The sequence below is a fragment of the Grampus griseus genome (genome assembly GCF_964374135.1).
Source record: "Grampus griseus genome assembly, chromosome: 17".
Classification (NCBI taxonomy): Eukaryota; Metazoa; Chordata; class Mammalia; order Artiodactyla; family Delphinidae; genus Grampus; species Grampus griseus.
In genome coordinates, this window is record NC_139011.1 from 45,789,778 (window position 1) to 45,815,964 (window position 26,187).

The following is a 26,187-nucleotide window of genomic DNA, read 5'->3' on the forward strand; positions in this document are numbered from 1 at the left end:
AGTCATTTTTTCAGAAAATACTGAAAAAAAATTAGCTAGATATCAGACATTCTGCTAGGCTTTGGAGTTAGAGAGATAGGAATAATACTAGAGGAACTCTCATTTAGTGGGAAAGGTAGAAGAATAAAGGAACAATTACAATAAAATGTGATCAGATCCACGATAAATGTTTATACCATAGAGGCAGAAGGTTAAATTAGAATCAAGAGTTGCAACAAGGACAAAGGGAACTGGGGGGGGGGGGAGGGAAATGAACCAGGGTAGGAAAGTATTCCACAGTTAGTGATAACTGAATTGAGTTTGAAAGGATAAGTGCAGATTGTCCAAGGGAAGAGGAAGAAGAGCATTCTAAAGACAAAAGCACAAGAGCATGGCAAATAATTAAATACAGCTAGAATATAGAGTGCAAGTGGGAATATTGAATTAAGGCTAGAGAATTACATATATGATGTGTGTGTACGTGTGTGTGTTATATACCCACATATATATCACATGAATAGATTTATGTAGAATATTAAAAAGTAAGAAGTTAGGATTTTATGTTCATGGATGAGGAGATATCAAAGTGGCAATTGAGTCTGCATTTTATATGACACTAAGAATATTGGAGGAATTGAAGAGTCGAGACTACTACTCACTCTGAAGACCAGGGGAGAAATGATGAAGGCCACAAATAAGACATAACAATAAAAAATTAAAAAAGAGAAAGTGTTACATTTGAGAGGTATAGAAAATAAATTTGGTGAGTATAGGATGAGGGTGCCAAAAAAAGGGGAGAAGCTGTGATGGCTCCTCAGGTTCTGTGAATGGTGACATATTTATGAGCAGTTTGGAGATGTGGGAGATGGTGAGTTTGAAATGTCTATGAGGCATGGAGATCAAGAGGATATGATCTCTCTGATTAAGTGGATATGTGGGTCCAGAGATATGGGCTGGGAATAGAGGTTTGGAACTTATCAACACACATAGATGGTATTTGAGGCTTTTGGTGTGGATTTGGTACCAAGTGAATACGATGGTGACTAGGAGACTGATAGAGAGCAGCCAGAGAGAATAGCAACCAGGAGGGAGTGTCATAGGCAATGGAAGGAAAAAGTTTTGAGAAATAGGAGGCTGTTAAATACTACAGAGAGGCCCAAATAAGTTAAAAACTTGAAAGTATTCATTGGGTTTGACAATTAGGCAGTCATTGGTAACTTGGTGGCAGTAATTACAAGCAAGTAGGGGGTGTGCAAGCCATGTGCAAGTGTGTTAAAGTGTAAATGAAGACTGCAAATGTAGACCACTCTCAATAAACTTGGCAGTGGGAGCATAGAAAATTACAATTAACGTTGAAATTAATTAGAAAAGGACCTGCTTTTCAAAAAGATTTGCATTTCTTTACCTACTCTAAAATTTGCATTGCTTGTATAGTTTCTACATTAATTATGTCATTTAAAGTTTTTAAAAGGCTATGAATTAAAGAGGAGAAAGCAGTAGCTGGGGAGTGGGGAAAGATAAAGGAGGAGGTAGGACTGTGGTTCTCTCACATTGAGTCACCTGGACACCTTTCAAAAAATATCCATGCTTTGCCCTTACTCACCTATTTTCATAATCTCTGCAGGTAGGGCCTAGGCATTGACTATTTTTTAAGAGCTCCAGGTACCTTGATACCCACTGAAGGTTGAAACCACTGAGAAAAGATTTTTCTCTTAAGATGGGAGTGACTGAAGACTGTTTAAATACTGAGAAAAATGAACAATCTATAATTTATATAGCTTATTGATTATATGTTATAATTTATTGATATGAGATACCATTAGCTTATATCAGAAGATACTGTTACTAGAGAATTAAATAGATCATTGACCTGGGGGTTAAGAGACATATGCACTTTATTTCTGACTGTCACCAATTTGCTATATAATTTTGTGCAAGTCAAAAAATATCTACACATGTATACAGTGTGGAGGCTATGATTCTGTACCTAAGGACCATTTCCATCTCAATTTCATCTTATTTTTCATCTACTTCTTGAGCAGAATCATGGCTCTCTAGAGTAAGTATCTAATTTGTATCTGCAGTTAAATATAGTTCCAATTCCAATTAATCTTAGGATGTTTCCTTAATTTTCCTTTTCTTCCATCTCTGAAATAAAAATTTCAAAATGTTTACAGGATGAAGCACATCCTAAGAACTGCATGGCTTAGAGGAAACTCATACTGCGTTTACTGCATTCTCTTCTACTCTCAACATTCATACTCCAGGGAAATTTATTTTTAAATTAGTTTGTTCAATTTTGGAAAAAGGTGTTTTAAAGCTGAAAAGAATGAAGATTCATCTAGTTCTGCATTCTCATGTTGAAAGAGGAGGACACAGGATCAGAGAAAGTTAGCAACGGAGCATCTTATTCTCCCATTCTGTGCCTTCTATACTAGTGCACTCTTTGGCAGATGGGAAGCCTACATAAGCAGTGACACAAAAGCATCCAGCCTGTGTTGCCTTGGTGACATGGGAAGCTTCAGAAGCACCACAAAGCCCAGGGACCATCACCCTGATTAAGTGAAAGTTTTATTACATATCCACTTAAACTTGATATAATTTGATTAACGCTGAATTTTAAACTCACTCTGAAAATATCAAGCCCTAGAAAATTGCATCTATAATAATAACAAATAATTATCAAAATAGTTTGAGGCAAATGGAAAAATATGTATTCCAATCTCTTAGTTTTAAATATTTATCATTGAGATCAAGAAAAATGAATTTTAGGGCACTTAGGTTAGACAGTGTCACTCAGAAAAAAGTTTGTTATATGTAAAAATAGATATAATTCCCATGAAGCAAAAGAAGCAAAATCTATTTTCAAAATACAGAGAAATTTACAAAAAGTAATTGAAAGGAAAAGGAAAAGTATTCCTAGGTAGCAGTTGCAAGCGTTATCATATCTCCTGGATGTAGAAGTAGGGCATCAGTTCAGTTATAAGATCATTTCGGCTCCAGCATTAGTCTCAAGCTTAAGAAATGATAGTGAAAGTTCTAAGTATGCATATGGTTATAAAATGCTTTCAAGGTTAAATATGTGCACTAAACACTCAGGAGTAGATATCAACTGAGCTTATTATCAGACTTAGCTTATGGACTTTTTGTACTTATTGATTTGATAGACAAAATTAGAACTAAAATAGGATTTATTCAAACTGATTGAAAGAAACAATTTTAGTTGTAATACTACAGAAAAGTTGAAATTTTATAGAAACTACTTTGACAAATCATCTAACCTAAAGTTCTGAATTATTTAAATGAGTTAACTCTGCAGAGAGGAAAGTGAACAGTAGTTGGCTTCTGATTCAATTTTTGTACTGTATCCCCCCCAAAAAAGTTAAATGCAAAGCACTTATCCCATAACAGACATTTAAGAAATGTGAATTCCTTCCCTCACTGCTCCCCATTTTTTCAGTGACAGAGTTAATTACCATTTCTGCAGGGGACACTGTATATAGGCTCCATGGGCGAAAGGGAGGCCCTAATTGTCTCACTGAGATATAAGAGACCAAATAATTGAAAATTATGTCTCTGTTGGGTACCAGAGTTACTCTTGGCTCATCAGTTAAGAATTAGCCTATTTAGATGCAGCTTTTACTACCATTTAGTATCACATAAGTACACTGAATTTCTTGCCTTGTTACTCCTGACACATGAGCTGAAAACTCTTCGTGTTGATTTAACTTGAAGTCAAAGTCAAAATTGATAAAGCATTTTTAAATTTTATAATCAAATTAGAAACACCTCTCTCATTTTGACTTACTCTTTCATATCATCATTCAAATAAATAAAATAAAAAAAATAAATAGAATGTTGTACTATTTTTCTTACAGAGATTATAATATATTTAAACTTTTAGCTGTTCTGTTAGCTGGGAATGAGTGAGCGGGACTGTACTATTCTTGTAACATGAAAGAGGCAGTTCATCGCATTGTTAAATCACACATTGAATTCTCTCAAATTATCCTGTCAAGTAGGTCTTCTTACAATAATTATTCCAAAGCATTGTTCTTGATTTTTATTTTAATAAACTGATGCACGGATCATCTGCAATAATAAAAGTGTGAAAATGTCCAGGAAAGTTTAAAAAAAAGGTAACAAAAGAGGACTTTCTGTGCAAAAATTTCATATGTAAAGTCATTGAAATCAGAAGAAATAGTTAGATTAATGGAACAGAAGAGAAAGTGTAGAATCAGACCCATGTATACATAAGAATATATTATGTAAAGAAGGTGATATCAATAAATAGCATTGTGAAAACAAGCTATCTTTTGAAAAAATTAAGGTGAATTAAAGATTTAAAGTGGAAAAAAAGGAATTACCCTCAGAATTAATGAACAAGGATAAATTTTAAATTTTTAAAAATAATTCAAGCCTAATTCCACCTCCCTAAAATGTTTAATTTTTTCAACTATTATCCTATACATATTGTTTAATGCAGAAATGTGTGTTCATTATGTTTTACATTCCATTTTATTTAATGTTGTATGATTTGTCTTAGGTCTATTTAGTATTTTTAGTTATTTTAATGAAATCTTATCTTTTTAACAGGTATATATAATTCACAACTAACAATTTAGTGCAAAGATTTTTGGATATTTTTCTCTATAAATATGCATCTAAATATGTTTGTATGCATTTATCTCACTGACAAAAATGGAGACATACTATATATACTATCGCAATCCTTAATTTTTTTTCTCTATAAAATATATTTTAGAAATGACATAACCTTTAGAATCAAACTCTCTCATTTTGAAGTTCAAAACAAAAAGACCGTCTGTGGTTTTGTTTGGAAACCAAATTGTAAAGAAATCATTATTTTCTAAATTAATTTCTAGGCTGCATTTAAAATTTTTTCTACTTTGTTATCTATTTTAAAGAATATACTATTTCAAATTATTTTTATTTTTATCTGAGATTTACTTATTTTGATTGATTAATTTTTGCCACTTTTATGTTTTGTCATTTTACTTTATAATTTAAAAATTTATACTTCTCCCTTTTCCTTTTTCCATTATGGTGTTACTCTATTTACATTAATATTTTAATAACGTTTGAAAGTAAATATCGTACTTTTAACACTTTATAAATGAGTTAAAGCAATTCACAGTCATGATACTGCAATTATCAATTTATAACTAATCAAGCATCCTACATTTTTGTTTCCTTTTAAGGAGAGAAAAATAATTTTATGCTCTTTAGTGATGTTTTCTGTTCCCTCATTCTTCATCATTAGTTAAATGGGAAAGTCTTTTTGTTGTTAGTTTTAACTAATGTTTCAGTAGTCATAATAAGTAGTAATATTACATCCCTTACCTTTCTAGAGTATTCATAATTACTCTTGTTCTGTCAGTAATTACATCAATTTTTAGTTATAGTAACGTTTTTTACTCATCTCTAAACTACATAATACTTATTCTAAATATTGAACTGCCTCTGTTGGGACCTCTTTATCCCTGTCCACAGGTTGTCTTGAGTTTTCTAGAGATCTTTACAGGAAACATATACTTGGGTAATAAATATTGCAGGTCTAAAAATGTTTTTAGGTACTTTTATACACAGATGATAGCTCTATTAAACAGACTAATCTTTGACTACATACTTTCAGTTTTTAATTCAACTTTTTATTTTGAGATAATTGTAAATTCAATTCACATGCAGTTGTAAGAAATAAGAGATCTTGTGTACTCTTTACCAATTTCCCCCAATGGTAACATCTTGCAAAACTAAAGCTCAATATCACAACCAGGATTTTGACACTGATATAGTCAAGAAACTGAACATTTCCATCACAAGAAAGGAAATTTCTTTCCTTTTATAGCCACAGCATGTTGTTCTTTTATAGCCACATTCATTTCCCTCCTCCCACCTCCTCCTTTATCCCTGGTAACCAATAATCTGTTCTTCATTTCTATAATTTTGTCATTTCAAGAATGTTATGAAAATGGAATCATAAAGGATGTAAACTTTGGGGACTGGCTTTTTTCACCAGTATAATTCTCTGGAGATACACATCCAGGATGTTGGATGTATCAATCATTTCTTCTGTGTTATTTTTTCTAAAAGTTTTATAGCTTTATAGTTAAAGTCAGTGATTCATCCTTGAATGACATTGAAAATTTCCCAGGACATGTTTGATCTTGGTTTCTGTTTGTTGGTTTTCTTCTTTACTTCCTCCCCAACTCAAATCATATTTCTTAATATATTGAAAAGCATCTTCAGTTTACAGTTGTACCCCTTATTAGTGATTCTGGGGGGTTTTGTGTGTGTGAATTCTTTACTTAGCACTTCTATTATTCAAAAATTTGTGTCTGTATCTTTTCTTTTCACTAGTGCATGTCCTGCTCTTAAAACAGCACCTGCCACATGGTAGGTGCTATATAATTAACTGTTAAAGGATTAAATAAATATCTTTAATGTTTCTCAGCTTATCTGTCATTTTCTTTCTCTGTTATTTTCCCCTCGTATTTTGTATTTCTTCCTTAAGTTTATATACTATTTCACTAAATTCAATTTTGGTTTTTTGTTTGTTTGTTTGTTTGTTTTAAAGGTACAGATTCCTTTTTTTAACATCTTTATTGGAGCATAATTGCTTTACAATGGTGTGTTCATTTCTGCTTTATAACAAAGTGAATCAGCTATACATATACATATATCCCCATACCTCCCCCCTCTTGTGTCTCCCTCCCACCCTCCCTAGCGCACCCCTCTAGGTGGTCACAAAGAACTGAGCTGATCTCCCTGTGCTATGTGGCTGCTTCCCACTAGCTATCTATTTTACATCGGTAGTATATATAAGTCCATGCCACTCTTTCACTTCTTGATCGGACTGTTTATTCCAATGATGATAATAACTTGTTTCAAAGACCTGGTGTTTATAAAATATTTTGAGATGGAGTGCAACAGTGTCCCAGAGGAAAGCCTGGGGTTGCTCAAGGAAGGAGCACAAAGTCTAGTGGTGACCTAATGAGGTCATGAGATTGGTTTTATACATGAGGAATAAATAAACACACTGTGTATAATGGAAGTCATGTTTAGGAAGGAGCTACAAATATGGAAAGCAGGAATGTTAGAATGAACTTTTTGGCATTGGATTAGAATTTCAGTCTTGATTTTCTAAACAGAAATAGAGATATGTAAATATATATTTATATATAAGTATGTATGTGTACACATATGTTGTATATGCATATAGATTTTTTTTTTTCTATCTCTGTTCACTGAGATGGTCTGGGAGCAATGGCACTCCAATAATAATGAGAACACCTAGTACCCAGATCTTGGTTTCAAAATGCCATTCTCTGCTAAAAGGAACCAGTGCTCCTTGGACAAATGGTTAATCCTAGCTGGGACAAATGGCTAATCCTAGCTTTTTTTTTTTTTTCACCAGGCAAGGGCAGCTGTGTTCTTCCTTCTCAGACACTTTCTCACCCAGCCTGACCATAACCCGGCCTTGTTCCCACCCCACTTTGTCCCTCCTTTGGTCTTGCTCTTTTTGTGAACAGAGCAGGACAATGTGGTCCTGGAGGTGTTTTTTTGTGGTGAAGAGAAGGAAGTGCTCGAAGAATGATAGGACACCTCAAAGCAAGAAAACAAACAAAACAAAAAAACCAGGAGCTGGCCTGAAAGGACTCCTGCTGGCCAATTCTGGAACAATTTGAGCACCAGCATAAATAAAGATAAAAACAAGTCATAGCCCATTAATGAAATAGGAGTATATGAGTCAACACTGAAAAAAATTAGTAAAGAAATGGGAAAAGAGAAAGCTCTACTTTATAGCAGAATGCCAACTAATAAATCTAGAAGATATTGTGGACATAAAAAATCACCATTCAGCAACTACCAGACTTGTGGTGGAGAAATCTGGCTGGTACCACCTTTAACCAAGTGCATATCACCAGAAATGGTATCATCAAAATTGTATACCACATATATGGTGGCCATGGAAATGCCCTGCTGAGAGAACATACCTTGGAGAGAAAAGCTGCTGACACTTCCAGCCACTATCCCTATGAATGCTGAGGTCCACTTCTCCTAGTCTACTCCCAGCCAATCACTGAGCATGGTGGGGATATTTAAGCCTGTCCATTCCTGCCTGATGTGGGATTCCTCTAACAGGAAACATTTTTTTGGGGACACCCCATCAGTCTGTCTTGAGGTTTTCTCAGAACTGCACTGGAGTGTGAGTTCTTACCTCCTTCTCACCTTTCTCAGGTGTTTGTCCCAAATATTGGTCTAAAGACCCTCTCTCTGCCAATTCCTGCTTCTTCCCCTTTATTCTTCACAGGCATTTCTCCCAATAAGTCTCTTTTGTGTTTAATTCAACTTGGCATCTTTTTCTTGGAAGACAATCCAATATGAGGCAATGAGGGGGGAAAAAACATCACTTCTGTGATATTTATGCCAAAAATGCATAATCTGAATCTCTTTATTAGACAAACCCACACTGAGGCATCTTGTACAAAATAATTGACCTGTAATCCTCAAAAGTATGAAAATAAAAGACTGAAAAACTGTTCCAGGTTAAAAAAGTCTAGAGACAATATAACTAGAATGTGACATGTGATCCTGGATTGAATCTCTTAGTCACAAAGTCATTATCAAGATAATCGGAACTTCCCTGGTGGTGCAGTGGTTGAGAGTCCACATGCCAATGCAGGGGACACGGGTTCGTGCCCCGGTCTGGGAGGATCCCACATGCCACGGAGTGGTTGGGCCCGTGAGCCATGGCCGCTGAGCCTGCGCACCCGGAGCCTGTGCTCCACAACAGGAGAGGCCACAGCAGTGAGAGGCCCGCGTACCGCAAATAATAATAATAATAATAAGATAATCGGAAAACTTGAACTGGTTCTTTGTATTAGATGGTAAAAACGTCTTGATGGCAGGAGAGGAGATACTGAAGAATTTAGGGACTATGAATGCATCATCATATCTGAAACTGAGTTCAGGAAGACCTTTGTCTTTGCCCTATACCTGAAAATTTCCTGTAAATTTGGAATTCTCATTTTTCAAAAAGTAAATCTGGTGGTATGTGGAGTATGGATTAGAAGAGGCCAAGAAGTAAAGTCTCCAGACTTTCACAGGTGCCCAGATGAGAAAGACTGGGCCAGCAGATTTGGCAGAAGCAACAATAGATTCAAGGTAGATTTAAGTGATAGAATTAGTGACTCATTAATAAATTGGGTATGGGGGGGTTAAAAAAAGACTTTTTGTTGTTGGTGGTTTTTTTTTTTTTTTTTTTTTTTTTGACCACACCAGGCAGCTTGTGAGATCTTAGTTCCCCAACCAGGGACTGAACCCAGTCCCACGGCAGTGAAAGCATCGAGTCCTAACCACTGGACCACCAGGGAATTCCAAAAGAGGTTATTAAAAATAGATTTTTGTTTCTGGCTTTAGCAACTGAGTGGAGGCTAGCCATTCAGTGTAGCAAATAAGATGGAGGGGTTAACAGGTTTGAGAAGAAATTCATGAGTTCTGTTTTAGACATGTTATAATTAAGAATCCTAGTATTAGTAGGCAATTGGTTATATGGGTCTAGAACTTAGAGTAGAAGTTTGGGGCAGAGATGTAAATTTAGGAGTTATTAGCATATAAAAGCCATTGAGATGAATGAGATCACCTGCAGAGAAAGAGTAGACATTGAAGAAAGAAAGTCCATAAATTAAACCTGGATGATCTCCAACATTTACATATCAGTTAAAGGAGGAAAGCAGCTAAGTAGACCAATTCTGATGGAATCTATTTAAATAATTGCTCATCTGTCCCATACTTCTAAAATGCAAAGTAGATAGGATCTGCATATTTATCCAAGAGGAAGGCATGCCAGAGTGCTAGGTTTGTCAGCTCCTCTCTCTCTCCACATAGCTCTCTCTATCCACATAGCTCCCTCTCTCCACATAGCGCCTCAGGCTATGTGGACTGACCATTCCTTCCTTCCAGCATTATCCTCCATTGCAATAGTAGCTGAAAACAGATGAGCTCTAAATCTGGTTTTAAATTTGCACATGCAGTAATACGCTCATTCCTTATAAGAACTTGGGAATTATTGTTTCTCCTGGGGCTCATTTAGAAGCTTCCTAGCATTAACAAACAGGTAACTATTTGCCTTATTACATATATAAGAGAGAGAAAACTACTCTCACTTTCAATTCACTATCAGTATAATCATCAAAGGGGATTGTAAATGAGAGCTTTCTTAAGAAATACAATTAGCTTGAGACTACTTAAGTATTCTTTCACAAAATTTTAACTCTGTCTCTGAAAGATACAAAACATATGTGGATTGATTTTATATATTTTACATTTGCTATTACACAAATTCAATAAAAATAGCTGGCATTTTTATTTTTAAAGGTAAGTCGTGGGCTTTCTGGGTACCCCAGTAACTGGTGAATGGGAAAGAAAAACAAAACTAAGTAACCATTAAAACAGTTCTTCCGGGCTTCCCTGGTGGCGCAGTGGTTGAGAGTCCATCTGCCGATGCAGGGGACGCGGGTTCGTGCCCCGGTCCGGGAAGATCCCACATGCCGCGGAGCGGCTAGTCCCGTGAGCCATGGCCGCTGAGCCTGCGCGTCCGGAGCCTGTGCTCCACAACGAGAGAGGCCACAACAGTGACAGGCCTGCGTACCACAAAAAACAAACAAACAAACAAACAAACAAACAAAAAAACAGTTCTTCCTAGAAGCAGGATAAAATGGATGATCCTGATGACATTTTGGCAGCGGGATTTCTAGGAAGATGTCACAGATATTCATAGTGACTCTAAGGAAGATATCTGGTCCAGTGTCCATAGGGTATGTACTTTGTACACCCTTACAAAATTGTATTAAGAGAGATATTTAGAATGCTGATGTTGAAAGACTTGAAGAATCTTACTTAATCTGTAAATTTAATAGAAAGAGTTCTATCTCAGCTCTGCCATTCACCTGTGAAAGACTTCACTAAATGGAGTTTGGCCCTGACATTTCCCTCAGTTCGTGTTTTCTGTCCTTCTCATGTTTATGAACAAGCATAGCTAGAGTTCTTGGCTCTAACCCTCCAAAATTTTAATAGTAAAATCAGTAGTAGTAGCATATTGAGTTACTTGAATGGTATTTGCCATTGCACAGAGTAAAAGAAGGGGCCAGCTGGAGAAAGTCTCTCTTCCTTATCACTAGCCTGTACACAACTGCTTTTCTTCCCTTTCCTAGAATAGACCAGGGACACTGATTAGGGCTCAGCTGAAGCAGAAATACATAAACCAGATGTTTCATGGAGTCTTAGTCATAGGTACTAATGTATATTTAATTATTTTATTTCAACACCCTCATTCTCTCAGAGGCACTTGTCTTATTCCCTGTTTTGTTCATCACTGTATTGCCAACACCTAGAATAGTGCTTGATATCAAGTAGATACATTACAAACATTTGTTGACTTACTGAATACTAAAATTAATATGACCTTGTGTAGATGGAATATGACTTGCTTACTTCACTGTATTTAATAAATATTCAAAAATGTTGACTCTAGTGAATTCCCTGGTGGTCCAGTGGTTAGGACTCCACACTTTTACTGCTGAGGGCCTGGGTTCAATCCCTGGTCAGGGAACTAAGATCCCGCAAGCCGTGTGATGTGGCCCCCCCAAAAATGTTGACTGTAAATAACTTTTCACTTCTCATACGTGATATAAATGCTAGGGAATATAATTTAATACTCATAATTATACTATACCTGAGGCTCTTTCTTTTTCTGCATTATTGAAAACAAGAACATTTAATTTTTTTGTGAATTTAATAGAAACTTTCTGAATACTTTCATAAATTCACTGAGGGATATTGTAGAGCTCAGTGTAACAAGTACAGCCATTAAGGTTTAGAAATTAGTTTCTTTCTTTACTTTCAGTAATTCAATGTTTATTTTCTTAAATCTTTTATCAATACCTTAGAAATTTTGATATCTCATAAAAATGGGGTAATTTTTTGATTAATTGATTAACCCTTTGATATTTGTATAGGAAGTATTTTTCCCAATTTATTTTCATTTTATTTTTCTTAGAGTTTTATAGATATCTATAAAAGACTGATATAGATATAAGTTGTTATATGTAAGCCTCATGGTAACCACAAATTAAAAGCCTACAGGAAGTACACAAAAGGTAAAGACACAGGAATATAAGCATACCACTACAGAAACTCATTAAATCACAAAGGAAGAGAGCAAGAGAGGAAGAAAGGAACAGAGAGGAACTACAAAAACAGCAAGAAAACAATGAACAAAATAGCAATAAGCACATACCTATCAATAATTACTTTAAATATAAATGGACTAAATTCTCCAATCAGAAGACATAGGGTGGCTGAATAGATTAAAAAAACAAGACCTATCTACAAGCTGCCTACAAGAGACACCCTTTAGCTGTAAGGATATACACAAACTGAAAGTGAAGGGATGGAAAAAGATATTCATTGCAAATGGAAACCAAAAGAAAGCTGGAGTATTTATACTTATATCAGACAAAATAGACTTTAGAACAAAGACTAAGAGACAAAAATAATAATAGACAAAAAGGGGCATGATAAAGGGGCTAATCCAACCAGAGGATATAACATTTAAAATATTTATGCACCCAACATAGGAGCATCTCAATATATAAATATTAACACACCCAAAGGGAGAAATAGACAGCAATACAATAATAGTAGGAGACTTTAATACCCCACTATGCCAAATGATAGATCACTGAGACAAAAAAAAAAAATCAATAAGGAACCATCTGCCTTAAATGACATGTTAGACCAGTTGGGCTTAACAGATATTTACAAAAGGTACCATCCAAAAGCAATGGATACACCTTCTTCTCAAGTGTACACAGAACATTTCCTAAGATACATTGTGTGTTAGGCCACAAAACAAGTCTTAATAAATATAAGGGGATTGAAATCATATCAAGCATTTTTTCTAACCAATGGTAGAAATGAGAAATTAATTACACAAAGAAAACTGGAGAATAAACATGCTATGGAATAACAAATAGGTCAAAGAAGAAGTCAAAAGAGAAATCAAAAAATACTTTGAGACAAATGAAAGTGGAAGTGTAACATACAAAAATTTATGGGATGCAGTAAAAGCAGATTGAAGAGGGATGTTCATAGAGATAAACACCTACCTCAAGAAACAAGGAAAATCTCAAACAACTTAACTTTACAGCTTAAGGAAGTAGAAAAAGAAGAACAAACAAAGCCCAAAGTTAGAAGGAAGAAAATAACAGAGATTAGTGCAGAAATAAATGAAAGAGACTAAAAAGACAATAGTAAAGACCAGTAAAACTAAGAGATGGTTCTTGGAAAAAAGTTAACAAAATTGACAAACATTTAGCTAGAGTCAACAACAATAAAAGAAAAGATTCAAATAAATAAAAATCAAAATTGAAAAAGGAGATATTATAACTGATACCACAGAAGTACAGAGGATCATGAGACCAATATGAACAATTATATGCCAAAAAACTGGACAACCTAGAAAAAAATGGATAAATCCCTAGAAACATACAACCTACCAAAACCAAATTATGATGAAATAGAAAATCTAAACTGACCAGTAACTAATAAGGAGATTGAATCAGTAATCAAAAACTTCCCAACAAACAAAAGTCAAGAACCGTATGGCTTCCTGGTGAAATTTCACCAAATATTCAAAGAAGAATTAATACCAATTCTCCTCAAACTCTTCCAAAAAATAGAATAGTGGGTAATTCTTCCAAACACATTTTACAAGGCCAGTATAACCTGATGCCAAAACCAGATGAGTTTGCCATACACACACACACACACACAAAAAGAAAATTACAAGCCATTCCTAATGAATATAGATGCAAAACTTCTCAACAAAATATCAGCAAATCAAATTTAACAACACATTAAGTGGATCATACACCATGATCAAATGGGATTATTCCCCAGATGCAAGAATAGTTCAACAGCTGCAAATCAATCAGCGTGATACACCACTTTACACCATTAGTAAAGTGAAGGATAAAAATGATATGATCATCTCAATAGATGCAGAAAAAGAATTTGACAAAATTCAACACCCATGTATGATAAAAACTCTCAACAAAGCATGTATAGAGGAAGCATACCTCAATATAATAAAAGCTGAAAGCTTTTCCTCTAAGATTAGGAACAAGACAAGATGTCCACTCTCACCACTTTTATTTAACATAGCATTGAAAGTCCTAGCCAGAGGAATTAGGCAAGAAAAAGAAATAAAAGGAATTCAAATTGGAAAGTAAGAAAAAACTTGCAGATGACATGATATTATATACAGAAAACCCTAAAGACTCCATCAAAACACTATTAGAACTAATAAAGAAATTCAGTAAAGTTTCAGGATACAAAACCAATATACAAAAATATGCTGTGTATGCTTATTAGTGTATGAGCTATCATAAAGAGAAATTAATAATCCCATTTACAATTGCATCAAAAAGAACAAAATACCTAGGAGCAAAGTTAATCAAGGAGGTGAAAGACCTGTATATTAAAAACTAAAAGACATTAATGAAAGAAATTGAAGAAGACACAAATAAATGCAAAGATATTCCATGTTCATAGGCTAGAGAAATTAGTTTTGTTAAAGTATCCATACTATCCAAAACAATATACAGATTCAGTGTAATTCTTATCAAAATTCCAGTGGTATTTTTCATAGAAAGAGAACAAACAATCCTAAAACTTATATGGAACCACAAAAACCTCAAAGAGCCAAAACAATTTTGAGAAAGAATAAAGCTGAAAGCATCACACTTTCAGATTTCAAACTATATTTTGAAGTTATAGTAATTAAAACAATATAATTTTTGGAATAAAAACAGACGCATAGATCAATGGAACAGACTATAGAGGCTTTACAACAAAAGAACCAAGAATACACATTGGGAAAGGAGAAGTCTCTTCAATAGATAGTGTTGGGAAAATTGGACAGCCACATGCAAAAGAATGAAACTGGACAGCTATCTTACACAATACACAAAAATTAACTCAAAATGGATTAAAGGCTTGAACATGAGCCCTGAAACAATAAAACTCCTAGAAGAAAACATAGTCAGTAAGCTCCTTGACATGGGTCTTGGCAATGATTTTTTTGTATCTGACACCAAAAGTAAAGCAAAAAAGCAAAAATAAACAATTGGGAATACACCAAACTAAAAGGTTTCTGCACAGCAAAGGAAAATATCAACAAAATGAAACGTAAAACTACTGAATGGGAGAAAATAATTGCAAATCATATATCTGATAAGGGGCTAATATCCAAAATATACAAAGAACTCACACAACTCAACAGCAAAAAACAATCCAATTTAAAAAATGGGAAGAACACCTGAATAGACATTTTTCCAAAAAAGACATACAGATGGCCAAAAGGTACATGAAAGATACTTGTCATCATTAATCATCAAGGAACTGCAAATCAAAACCACAATGAGATACCACCTCACACATTTCAGAATGGCTATTATCAAAAAAATAAGAAATAACAAGTGTTGGCAAGGATGTGAAGAAAAGGGAACTCTTGTGTACTGTGGTGGGAATGTAAACTGGTGAAACCACTATGAGAAATGGTATGGAGGTCCCTCAAGTAATTAAAAACCAAACTAGCATATGATCTTGCAATTCCACTTCTGGGTATTTATCCAAAGGGGAAAAAAATCACTACCTTAAAAAGATATATACATGTCCATGTTCACTGCAGCATTATTTACTATAACCAAGATATGGAAAGAGCCTAAGTGTCCATTGATGATGACTAGGTAAAGAAATTGTGGTATATATCTACAATGGAATATTATTCAGCCATAAAAATAATGCAACGTTGCCATTTGCAACAACATGGATGGATCTTGACAGCATTATGCTAAGTGAAATAAGTCAGGCAGGGAAAGACAAATACCATATGATCTCTCTTATATGTGGAATCTTAAAAAAGAATGCTCATAGATACAGAGAACAGACTGGTGGTTGCAAGAGGCCATGGGTGGGTGAATTGTTTTTGTTTTGTTATTTTAGTTTAAATAAATCTAATTTAAATTCTTTAAAAGAATTACAAACAGTATTAATTAGCAATAATAATTTTAAAAAGAAAATGAAAATAGGCAAGTCAGAACAGATTTGTTTACAACTAAAGACATGTCTCAGGGGAAAAAAATGGTGACGTTTGCCAGTGAAGCCATCTGGTCCTGGGGTTTTCTGTGTAGGGAGTTTTGGGGCTTTTTTTTATATATATAAGAAAATAATAGATACCACAGAAATTTTACCCAGTATCTCCCAGTGGTAGCATCTTGCGTAAGTATAGTACAGTATCAAAACTGGGGATATCACAACTATTGCTACAGTCAAGATATACTACAGTTCTATCACCACAAGGATCCCTCATTTTCCTTTTTCATAGCAACACCCACTTCTCTCCTGTCCCCACCCCCTACTTAATCCTGGCAACCATTAATCTGGTCTTCATTACTATAATTTTGTCATTTCCTTTTTTTGGCCGTGCCACACGCCATGTGAGATCATCTTTCCTGACCAGGGATCAAACATACAGTGTTTGATCCCTGCAGTGTTTCAAAAATGTTATATAACTCATAGCATTCTTCATGGTGCCCAACTTCAGGAAAGACTGAGACGCCATCCTTGTGGGGAAACACAAGTAAGGCCGGATCCAGGGCTCAAACCAAAGCCTCAGGCAGGGGGTCCACAGCCCGCTTTCTGAACCCCCCAAAACTCTTATGCCCTAGACTCTCAGGAGGCCTGCCATGCAGAATGCCATGAGTTAGAAGCTGGGGGAAGGAGGGCTTAGAGGTGCTTGAGGGACGTCCTTAACCTACGTGAAATGTTGGAAGTTGAGGTGAAAAATATGGCTTTGATATCTTCATGGAAAACTGCATTATTTCAATCCTGAATCTGGTTCAGTTCCCTTACTGACTTATTATTATATTAAAAATGTTTATTTAGCAGTGATTGTAAAATGAAAGTAATTAATATGCAATGTTTTTTGTGGGGAGACTAAGGGGAAACAGGTGTTCAGCCTAGAAAAACATTTCTCATTGGATTTCCTGTGAAGTCAGTGTGTCTTGGGTTTAACTTTGAAACAAATTAAAAAGTTTAAAAAGTTTTAAAAAAAAGTTATATAAATGAAGCCATATAATATGTAATCTTTTTGTAATGGCTCTATTTCACTCAGAATAATTCTCTGGAGATTCACGCAGACTGTAAATAATTTGAAAAGAATTCAATCTAGTAATGAAGAAAATATAAATGAAGATGATGGTGATACTATTTTGTTAAACCGCCAAAGCTTAAAAAACACACACACAAACATCCAACATATGTAACACAGCAGGGAAATATACACTTTCATGAAAAACAACTAAAATCACTAACATTGAATGCCTATTACTCAGGCAAGGTTCTAAGTATTTTTCTGTTTTAATTTACTAATTCTTACACAACGCTACGAAGTAAGTGCTGCCATTATCTCCATTGTATATATGAGCAAACCAAGCACTGAGACGTTAATTTGCCCAAGGTCATAGAACTAGTAAAGGTCAGAGCCATGACTCAAACATTTATTTCCTGGTTATTTTCAAATAACAGATAAGCATTATTGTAACATCAAAAATTCATCTGCTCACAATTAAAAATCATCACCAAGTGTTCTGGCATCATAATTATTTCAATGCTTCACTTTATCGCCTATGTCCTACAGTGCTAAGCACCAGAGCAACAAATAAAAATTGGTATTATTATCTCTAATACAAATAATAACCAAGTTATTTCTATATTTATAATTTTTTAAATTTTTTTTTCTTTTTGACTGTGTCCAAAAGCTCTGAAATCATGATTATCAATACCTAATTTAATAAAATGCTACAACAGTAAGGTGTATTAACATTTTACTCGGTGTTATTTCCCAAGTTCTAAAATATCTGAGGCATCTACAAAAAAATGAAATTTATTTCTTAAAAGGGGGAATTTATTTTAGACATACAGACACAGATATTTAGAAATGAAGGGGAAAGAAATCAATTACCCTGAAAATATCACCTAATATAGTGTTTTAAAACTGTAAGCATTCTTTATGGAACCAGAAATCCACATTAACTCAATGGGTTGCAAATAATCAAAGCTATTATGTTTATCGAAATGATTTCTGAGTGTATATAAGTGAAACATAGTAATAATTTATATAGATTATGTTAATCATTTAAATATTGTCTGTCTACTTTTTTTTTTTTTTTTTTTTTGCGGTACGCGGGCCTCTCACTGTTGTGGCCTCTCCAGTTGCGGAGCACAGGCTCTGGACGCGCAGGCTCAGCGGCCATGGCTTACGGGCCTAGCCGCTCCGCGGCATGTGGGACCCTCCCGGACTGGGGCACGAACCCGTGTTCCCTGCATCGGCAGGCGGACTCTCAACCACTGCGCCACCAGGGAAGCCCTGTCTGTCTACTTTTGTAATAAAAAGCTATTTACCATTTTTTCCTCTGATATTTGTTCCACTCTAAAAGTGCTGTTACCGTTTTTCAATTTTAAAACTATACTTTATAAATATATGTACATATACATTAATCAGAGAAAGAAAATTACATAATTATCTTAACATTACTCAGTTAAAAAGAAACTATTTTTCTAAACTTAAAACTACCATATTATGATTACTGTGGCTTGTTGCATTTAAGTGGTGATTAAAATTACAGCAAAGCATTTATGCTTTCAGGCAAAAGTGTTGTATATATGATCAGCTTATTGTCATCATTATACATGTAACTGTGAAGGTATATAGACAATCTACCCAATATTAACACACCAAAACCAAACCAAAACAAATAAAAAGTAGTCCCTGAAATGTCTGTGAGCCAGAGCACATTTGCATGTGAAATCCCTTACTTCAGATACACAGACTTATTCTTGTCACTAGAAATAATAACAATAAATGTATCTTTCTTTTGACCCCTGCGCCATTATAAATCAAGGTTGAAAATGTGTTCATTTTGGGGCTTCCCTGGCGGCGCAGTGGTTGAGAGTCCGCCTGCCGATGCAGGGGGCACGGGTTCGTGCCCCGGTCCGGGAAGATCCCACATGCCGGGGAGCGGCTAGGCCCATGAGCCATGGCTGCTGAGCCTGCGCGTCCGGAGCCTGTGCTCCGCAACGGGAGAGGCCACAACAGTGAATGTGTTCATCTTGGATTTTCTTCTTTTTTATGCTTCTTGAGAGTATAAAATACTATCCCATACAAAATTATTGTGTAATTTTGTACAGAGATTCCTTGTAGCAAATTCTCCATAGGTGAAAATATAGAGAACTCAAAATAACTCTCAACAGATTTCAGATATTAATTATATGTTTTAGCGGGAAAAAAATACCCATTAAATTTGCCCTTCTGCCACGGAACATAAGAATTGGCTAAATGAGATGCTAATTACATGAATGAGATAGAATTTCTGAGAATTAAATTCTATTTAATATTTAAGTATTAACTCTCCTTTCATATTAACAACTATTCAGTTTGATTCACATATTTTGGCTCTTTTCAAGGTAAGTAAAATTACTTCTTGACTTCATGAAATTCACATTCAATTTTATAAAGTTTTCAGATAATAATACTTATGCAAAACCCATATTATCTTAGGTTCTTAATGGTCACAATAAGTAATTTAAATGATATTTTCTTTAATGTAGAAAATAGTTTCATTTCTGAAATGGGACTCTGTGTTTAAAATACTGTAAATTAGATCATGTTTGCCCATTGAATTCTACTCTATATCTAGAATTATTCTTTGGGAAAATGTAAGCCACAATCTAGTTTAGATGTGACATGGCTCTCGAGGGCAGAGCATGAAGATTTTGATGGTTATAATGTAGCACTAGCTCTAGTGACCCATTCATCTTATGGGAAGTTTGTGTACCTCTTTACTCCATATGATCTGGCTTACTCATATTCGGATAGTACCAAAGTTTGAGTACAAGGTAACAGCTAACTTTTTTTGAGCTCCTACTGTGTATCAGACATAATTCCAATCACTTTCAGGGATGATCTAACTCTGTGCAGTAGAATTGATTAGCCCCCTTTACAGGTGAGGAAAATGAAAGTCAGAGAGCTCTCATGGCTAAGAAGGGCTTGAGAACACAGTTTGATTTCAGAGCTGAGTTTAGGACCACTATGCTATGCTGCCTTCCCATTTTCAAGACTAGAACTTCTCAATCATGAATGGGTAACAAATATGTTCAGATATGGGCCCTCTCAGCACTTGGGATTGATGGACAGGACCTGGAGCCCAGAACCCTGGTCTGTTCCCATGTCTGTGAGCAGCTTCATTTACTTACACCAGTGCACTACACAAAGATGATTTTCTACATGTGCCATAGTGTGAAAAAGTTTGACAAGCATGCTGCCCTAGAGCAAGGAAAACATTTAGAGATAAATATATTAACTGTGTTCCTAATTTGTAACTGACATTAAATTTTCAGAGTCAGCAATCTTCTGACAAGGGATAATTTATATACCTTATATAATTCTACTTTATGTTGCTTTGCTAATAATTTCCTCCACTGATATTTTGTTATGCTTCATATTAATTCTTAACTGGCAACATTTATCCTGACTAGAGTTACCATGAATTCTTTTTTTTTCAATTCCAGAAATTATCACTTTACTATACAAAAAAACCTAAACATTTACAAAAGAAAATCAAAAGAAGTTGCATTTTTAGACCTCATTGGGAAAGTTACACAAGAGTCTGATGAAAAAACAATATCATAAAACGTCTCCGTACCATGTCAGTACCATCCAGAGAAATCCAATCAACCATTATACCATAGATTGAAGTGTTCAGTACCTGAAAGTCAACCCAGTGCCCTCTTGGTTTATCATTTGCCTATAACAATATAAAACTCTAGCATCTTTACAAAACATGGAATTGTTGTCTATGAACTTTATAGGAATAAAATTTTGTTAAAGGAAATAATATAGTACAAAGATGACATGGTTCAGCTGCCAATCAATATTAACAGGAATTAAGTTATAACAGTCAGTCCAAGCAACATTTTAATAATTTTAGAAATGTGACTATAGTGTGCTGATATTCCAAGCAATCTTGCTCTGACATAGTTTTATTTTACATATATACAAGTCATGTTATTGCATATACACATCAAGAAACTACTCCAGTTATCACATCTCAAAGGTAGTGCCTATTTTTTAGGCCAAAATTTTTCTTTGGCTTCTGGCTCACAACAAGGGGCATAGGCAGCCATTTCTTTCCAAGAGTTTACTACATTCAAGGAAGTCTGGACTCCTAGCTTGTTGTTTTCCTCATGGAATGATGAGCAGTACTGAGGATTTGAACATCGTGTCTCTGAGCATTTCAAACATTAGCTACACTTTTGATTTCCTTGCTTCTACAAGACTGTATGACCCTTTCATGTTAGCTTTTCTAGCAAAGTAAATAATCATTCCAATGGCAGGTATTATTAAGGAGGATGCACAATAGAGCATGAGAAGTTCAGGAGAAAAATAGTTCTTGTTACTTTCTCTTCCTTTAACATCGAGTGTTATGCTTGTTAATTGAAAGCCAACTTCATTTTTAGATTCACATTCATATACTCCCGCATCCTCTAACTGGGCCCTGTGGAGGGTATATGCACCATCTGTAGACTTAGGCACTATGTAGCCTGACTCTGCTTTTTTCTTCAGGATTATCAAAGTTTGGGGAACATTTCCACATGTACAGGAGATAATGACAGTGTCTCCTTCCTTGACATTCTCAGAAGGAAAAGCTGTTAAGTTGTATATCTTTTGGAGCAACTTGGATAATTAATTTGACTTCTTTTCTGCTTATTCCAATCTGTTTAATGCCTTCACAGACATAAATACCAGAATCTCCTATTTTTGTAGACGTTAAGGTGAGAGTGATATTCTCAGAAAGAGGCTATAGATCCCCATTACTTAGCAGCCTGCTCCACAGGATTTTCGAAGCTGGAAGGCCATCGCTAGAGCATGTCATATTCACAGACCTACCTTCCTCCAGGATGGAGGAGGGGCTGACCAAGAGGGTTGTATCACCAGGAGCAACATTAACATATAGTACCTGTGTACTCTGCCTTTGTTTATGTTCAAATTCCATTTCATCAATAGGTAACTTAGTCAGACAAACAAGAACTTTTCCAGTATCTTCAGTGGTGGGGATGAAGATCATTTCCAATCTCTTGGTCTCTAGGGATTTCTTACTTACATCTTCCAAAAAGATTTTATTTTTCATAATACTCTCCCCTTTAAGTAATTCAATCTCCAGCCGGTCAAAAGGATACACAACAGGAACCTTGCAGCTTACAGTGACCAGGTTTCCACTCACTAACAGACCACTCATCTCAATTTCTGGATCTCTAGGGAAGGAGTAGAGCTCCACCTGGATTACCTTTTCCAGTTTCTTATGTCCACATGTCACGGTGCATAGGTAAAAATGTTCGTTCTCAAATCTCACAGGGCTCAGGATCAACGTGGACTTGGACCCCTTGCTCCTCACCTTCCCATTCAGAGGGCTGTCTATCTGGGTTCTCCAAGAGAAAGATAGGGACTCGCAACACATGACATCACAGGTCAACACAACTGAGTCGCCAATCTGAGCAGCAATCTGGGATCCAGGAGAGATCTCTACAGTAAACATTTTCTCTTGAACAATTAATTTCACCTCTTTTCTGTCTTTCCCAACCAGGTTAACTCCTTCACACACATAAATTCCAGAATCTTCCATCCTCATAGCAATTAAAGTGAGAGTTGCATTCTCAGAAAGGAGCTGTAGATTCCCATTGTCTAATTTCTTGCTCCAGAAAAATCTGTGGAGCTGGTAGACCTTCACTGGTACATGTCATTGTCATGGAGTCAGCTTCTTGCAGGCTTGTGGAGGGATTCACAGATATAACTGTGTCCTTGGGTGAGACGTAGACTTGCAGTTTTTTTGTAGTCCCCCGTACTTGGGGTTGAGAATCAATTTCATTAATGTGTACTGTAGCTTGACAAACAAGAGCTTTCCCAATATCCTCATAAACAGGAGTGAAGGTTACTTCCAAACTCTTTGTTTCCTGGGACTTCATTTCTGAAGGCTCCAGAAAGTTCTGTGTCTTCACTGTACGGTTGCCCTTCAGTAATTCTATCTCCAGCTTTTCAAATGGGTAAACAGCAGGGACCAAACACGTGACTGTGACTGGCTTCCCAACTTCCAGGGAGCCACTCAAATGAATCTCTGGGTCCTTAGGGAAAGAGTAGATCTCCACTGGGATTCCTTCTTCCAGTTTCTGGGACTCACAAATCACTGTGCACAAGTAATAGTGTTCATTCCCCAGACTAACAGGATCCATGGTCAGCGTGGATTCTGTCCCCTCATTTCTCACCTTCCCGTTCAGCAGACTGTCTGTCTGAGTTCTCCAGGAGAACGATGGGGACTCGCAGTCTGTTGTGCTGCAAGTCAGTGAGATGGAGTCACCAATCTGAGCAATAATTTTGGATTCAGGGAAGATGTTGATTTTAAAAGCTTGAGCTGCTAGTATTGGAGGGTCTCCTGCAGAGGTGGGGGTTGGCTGTGGCTTACCACAGGGACAAGGACACTGGCAGCAGAAGCTCTGGGAACTACTCCTTGGTGTGAGCCCTCCCAGAGTCCGCCATTAGCCCCACCAAAGAGCTGGGGAGGCTCCAGTGCTGGGTTTCATCAAGCCAAACAACCACCATGATTTCTTGAAATCATTAAAATGGAATTTTAATTATTCTTGATAAATTATTTTTTACTGTTCATATGGACTGCCTACTTCTCAATCAGAATTGGCAAATATTTTGGCTTGAATGCTGGAGTAACACAAAGCACATGAGGGTGAATAAAGTATTGATAAATAAGGGAATGCTTTCTTCCTTTCTTTTTTTTTTTAAGATGGGGGGCAGGCTCCCCAAATCCAAGGAGAAGAGTTGCTCAGGGACTTCGAGGTCCAGGCTTTCTTTCTTGCCCCTGAGGATTTCTACTGTGGTCCCCCCACGCTTCCACAGTCCCAGGCTCGACTCCATGCCACTTCCCACACCTCAGCCACTGTTCACCTTGACCCACCACTGACCGTCACCTTGACCGGCCCAGCTGCCAGGAATGCTTTCTGAAGAAGTGATGCTTGAAAGTTAAAAAAAATATATGGAGAGTCTGTTTCTATTTTGTAAATAAGTTCATTTGTATCATTTCTTTTTAGATTCTGCACATAAGTGGCATCATACGATATTTCTCTTTCTCTGATTTACTTCACTCTGTATGACAGACTCTAGGTCCATCCACCTTACTACAAATAACTCAGTTTCATTTCTTTTTAAGGCTGAGTAATATTCCATTGTATTTATGTACCACATTTTCTTTATCCATTCCTCTGTCGATGGACATTTAGGTTGCTTCCATGTCTTGGCTGTTGTAAACAGTGGTGCAATGAACACTGGGATGCATGTATCCTTTCAGACCATGTTTTTCTCTGGATATATGTCCAGACTTAGAGAATGACTTATGGTTACCAGAGGGGAAGGATTGGGGGAAGGGATAGTTAGGAAAAGTGGGATTGACATGTACACATTGCTATATTTAAAATGGATAACCAACAAGCGTCTACTGTATAACACAGGGAAATCTGCTCAATATTATGTAACAACCTAAATAGGAAAAGGATTTGAAAAAGAACTGATATATGTATAACTGAATCACTTTGCTGTACACCTGAAACTATCACAACATTGTTAATGAACTATACTCCAATATAAAATAAAAAGTTAAAAAATAATGGAGAGAATAGGAGTGCTGTCTTAATGAGGAAAGCTTGAGCTGTTTAGAAGCCCTTGCACAGCACTGAAGTGAATTTTGAGACTTCACATCACTTCAATGCCAGGATAAAATTAAGACAGAATAGTTTAGAATCCCTGGGACCGTTAGAAACAGCACAGGGAAACCCAACTGGCAATCCCAACTGTCTTAAGTCAACGTGTAGTGATGCATAAACACTTGCACTCAAGTGTTTTCACTGTGTTTAAAATGATTTGTTCAGAACGCATTAACCATGGAAGCTCATCTGGAAGTGTGGTTTGTGGTTTTCCAGATTTTACCTCCATAAAAGTTTTCAGGTAAAGATAAATGTTGCAGGTGAGTCAAAAAGGGAAAAAAATAATTTCCTATTGGTTGCAATAGCCAGAGAATGATTGCCCAATTACACATGTTTGTTCTGGCTTAGAACTTTGGTGGGGGCCATCCTTGGAATTTGGACAGTTTGCCATCTGGTTTAAGTATGTGATTACACGTGAGATACCAGGGAAGGGGAAGGAAAGGTGACTCCAAAGTTGTAAGCCTCACTGATTCAGTAATAATGGGCCATTGTCAAGGAAAGTATTACCAAGAAGAGGAGCTGGTTGGGTGTGTTTGGGGTGGAGAGGATGATGAATTCTTTGGAGAACATGTAGATCTGAAGGAATGAGGAGGAAATCCAAGTGGAGGTTTCATGAAAGCAAATGAAAATGCTTGCTTGGAGTTGTGTGGAGAGATTAGGACTGACGGTTTGTGTTGGAAGTCATCTATTCATAGCCTTAGGAGTGAAAGAGATCTTCTCTCCAAGGAAAAAAGGAAAAAGATAAACTAAAGGGCACATTGCATGGATAACCATCTTCACAGGGGGAGAAAGGTGGAAACAAAGGAGACAGGCCACACTGGCCTCCGTGGTGTCCTTGAACCCACCAAGCATAGCCCCCTGAGAGCTTGCACCTTCCATCCTCAGCCTGGAATACTCTTCCCACAGAGGCAGAGGTGCTTCCTCTGTGCGCCTATAATACTCTAAATGTTTCTGATGCTACATTCACCACAGATTATGACTTCTGTTTGTGTTGTCTCACCTGATACATAATAAATATTCAGAGAATGAATGAATGAATGGGAGAAGTGGAATGAGAAGAGATTGCGTTCAGGGTCACATTTCAGAAATGAAGATCTTGGAGTTCTCATAAGTTGGTCAGACAATATGTTATTTCAAGGAAAATATAATCCAGTGCTTATTGTGTGCCAGGCACACAATCATCTGGAACAAAAGCCAGATGTTTTGGGACTTCCCTGGTGGTGCAGTGGTTAAGAATCC

At 36.2% G+C, this 26,187-nt stretch overlaps 1 protein-coding gene across 1 annotated transcript; it reads right to left on the reverse strand.

Moving 5' to 3' along the window:
* Positions 1–21,433: 21,433 nt before the first annotated feature.
* On the reverse strand, positions 21,434–25,827 carry LOC309835234 (vascular cell adhesion protein 1-like; the record flags this gene model as incomplete). The annotated part of the gene is given in 4 exon segments (XM_082674656.1): positions 21,434–21,834; positions 22,076–22,886; positions 22,888–23,612; positions 25,794–25,827. Coding segments are annotated over 4 exon segments (1,971 nt in total).
* Positions 25,828–26,187: the final 360 nt, after the last annotated feature.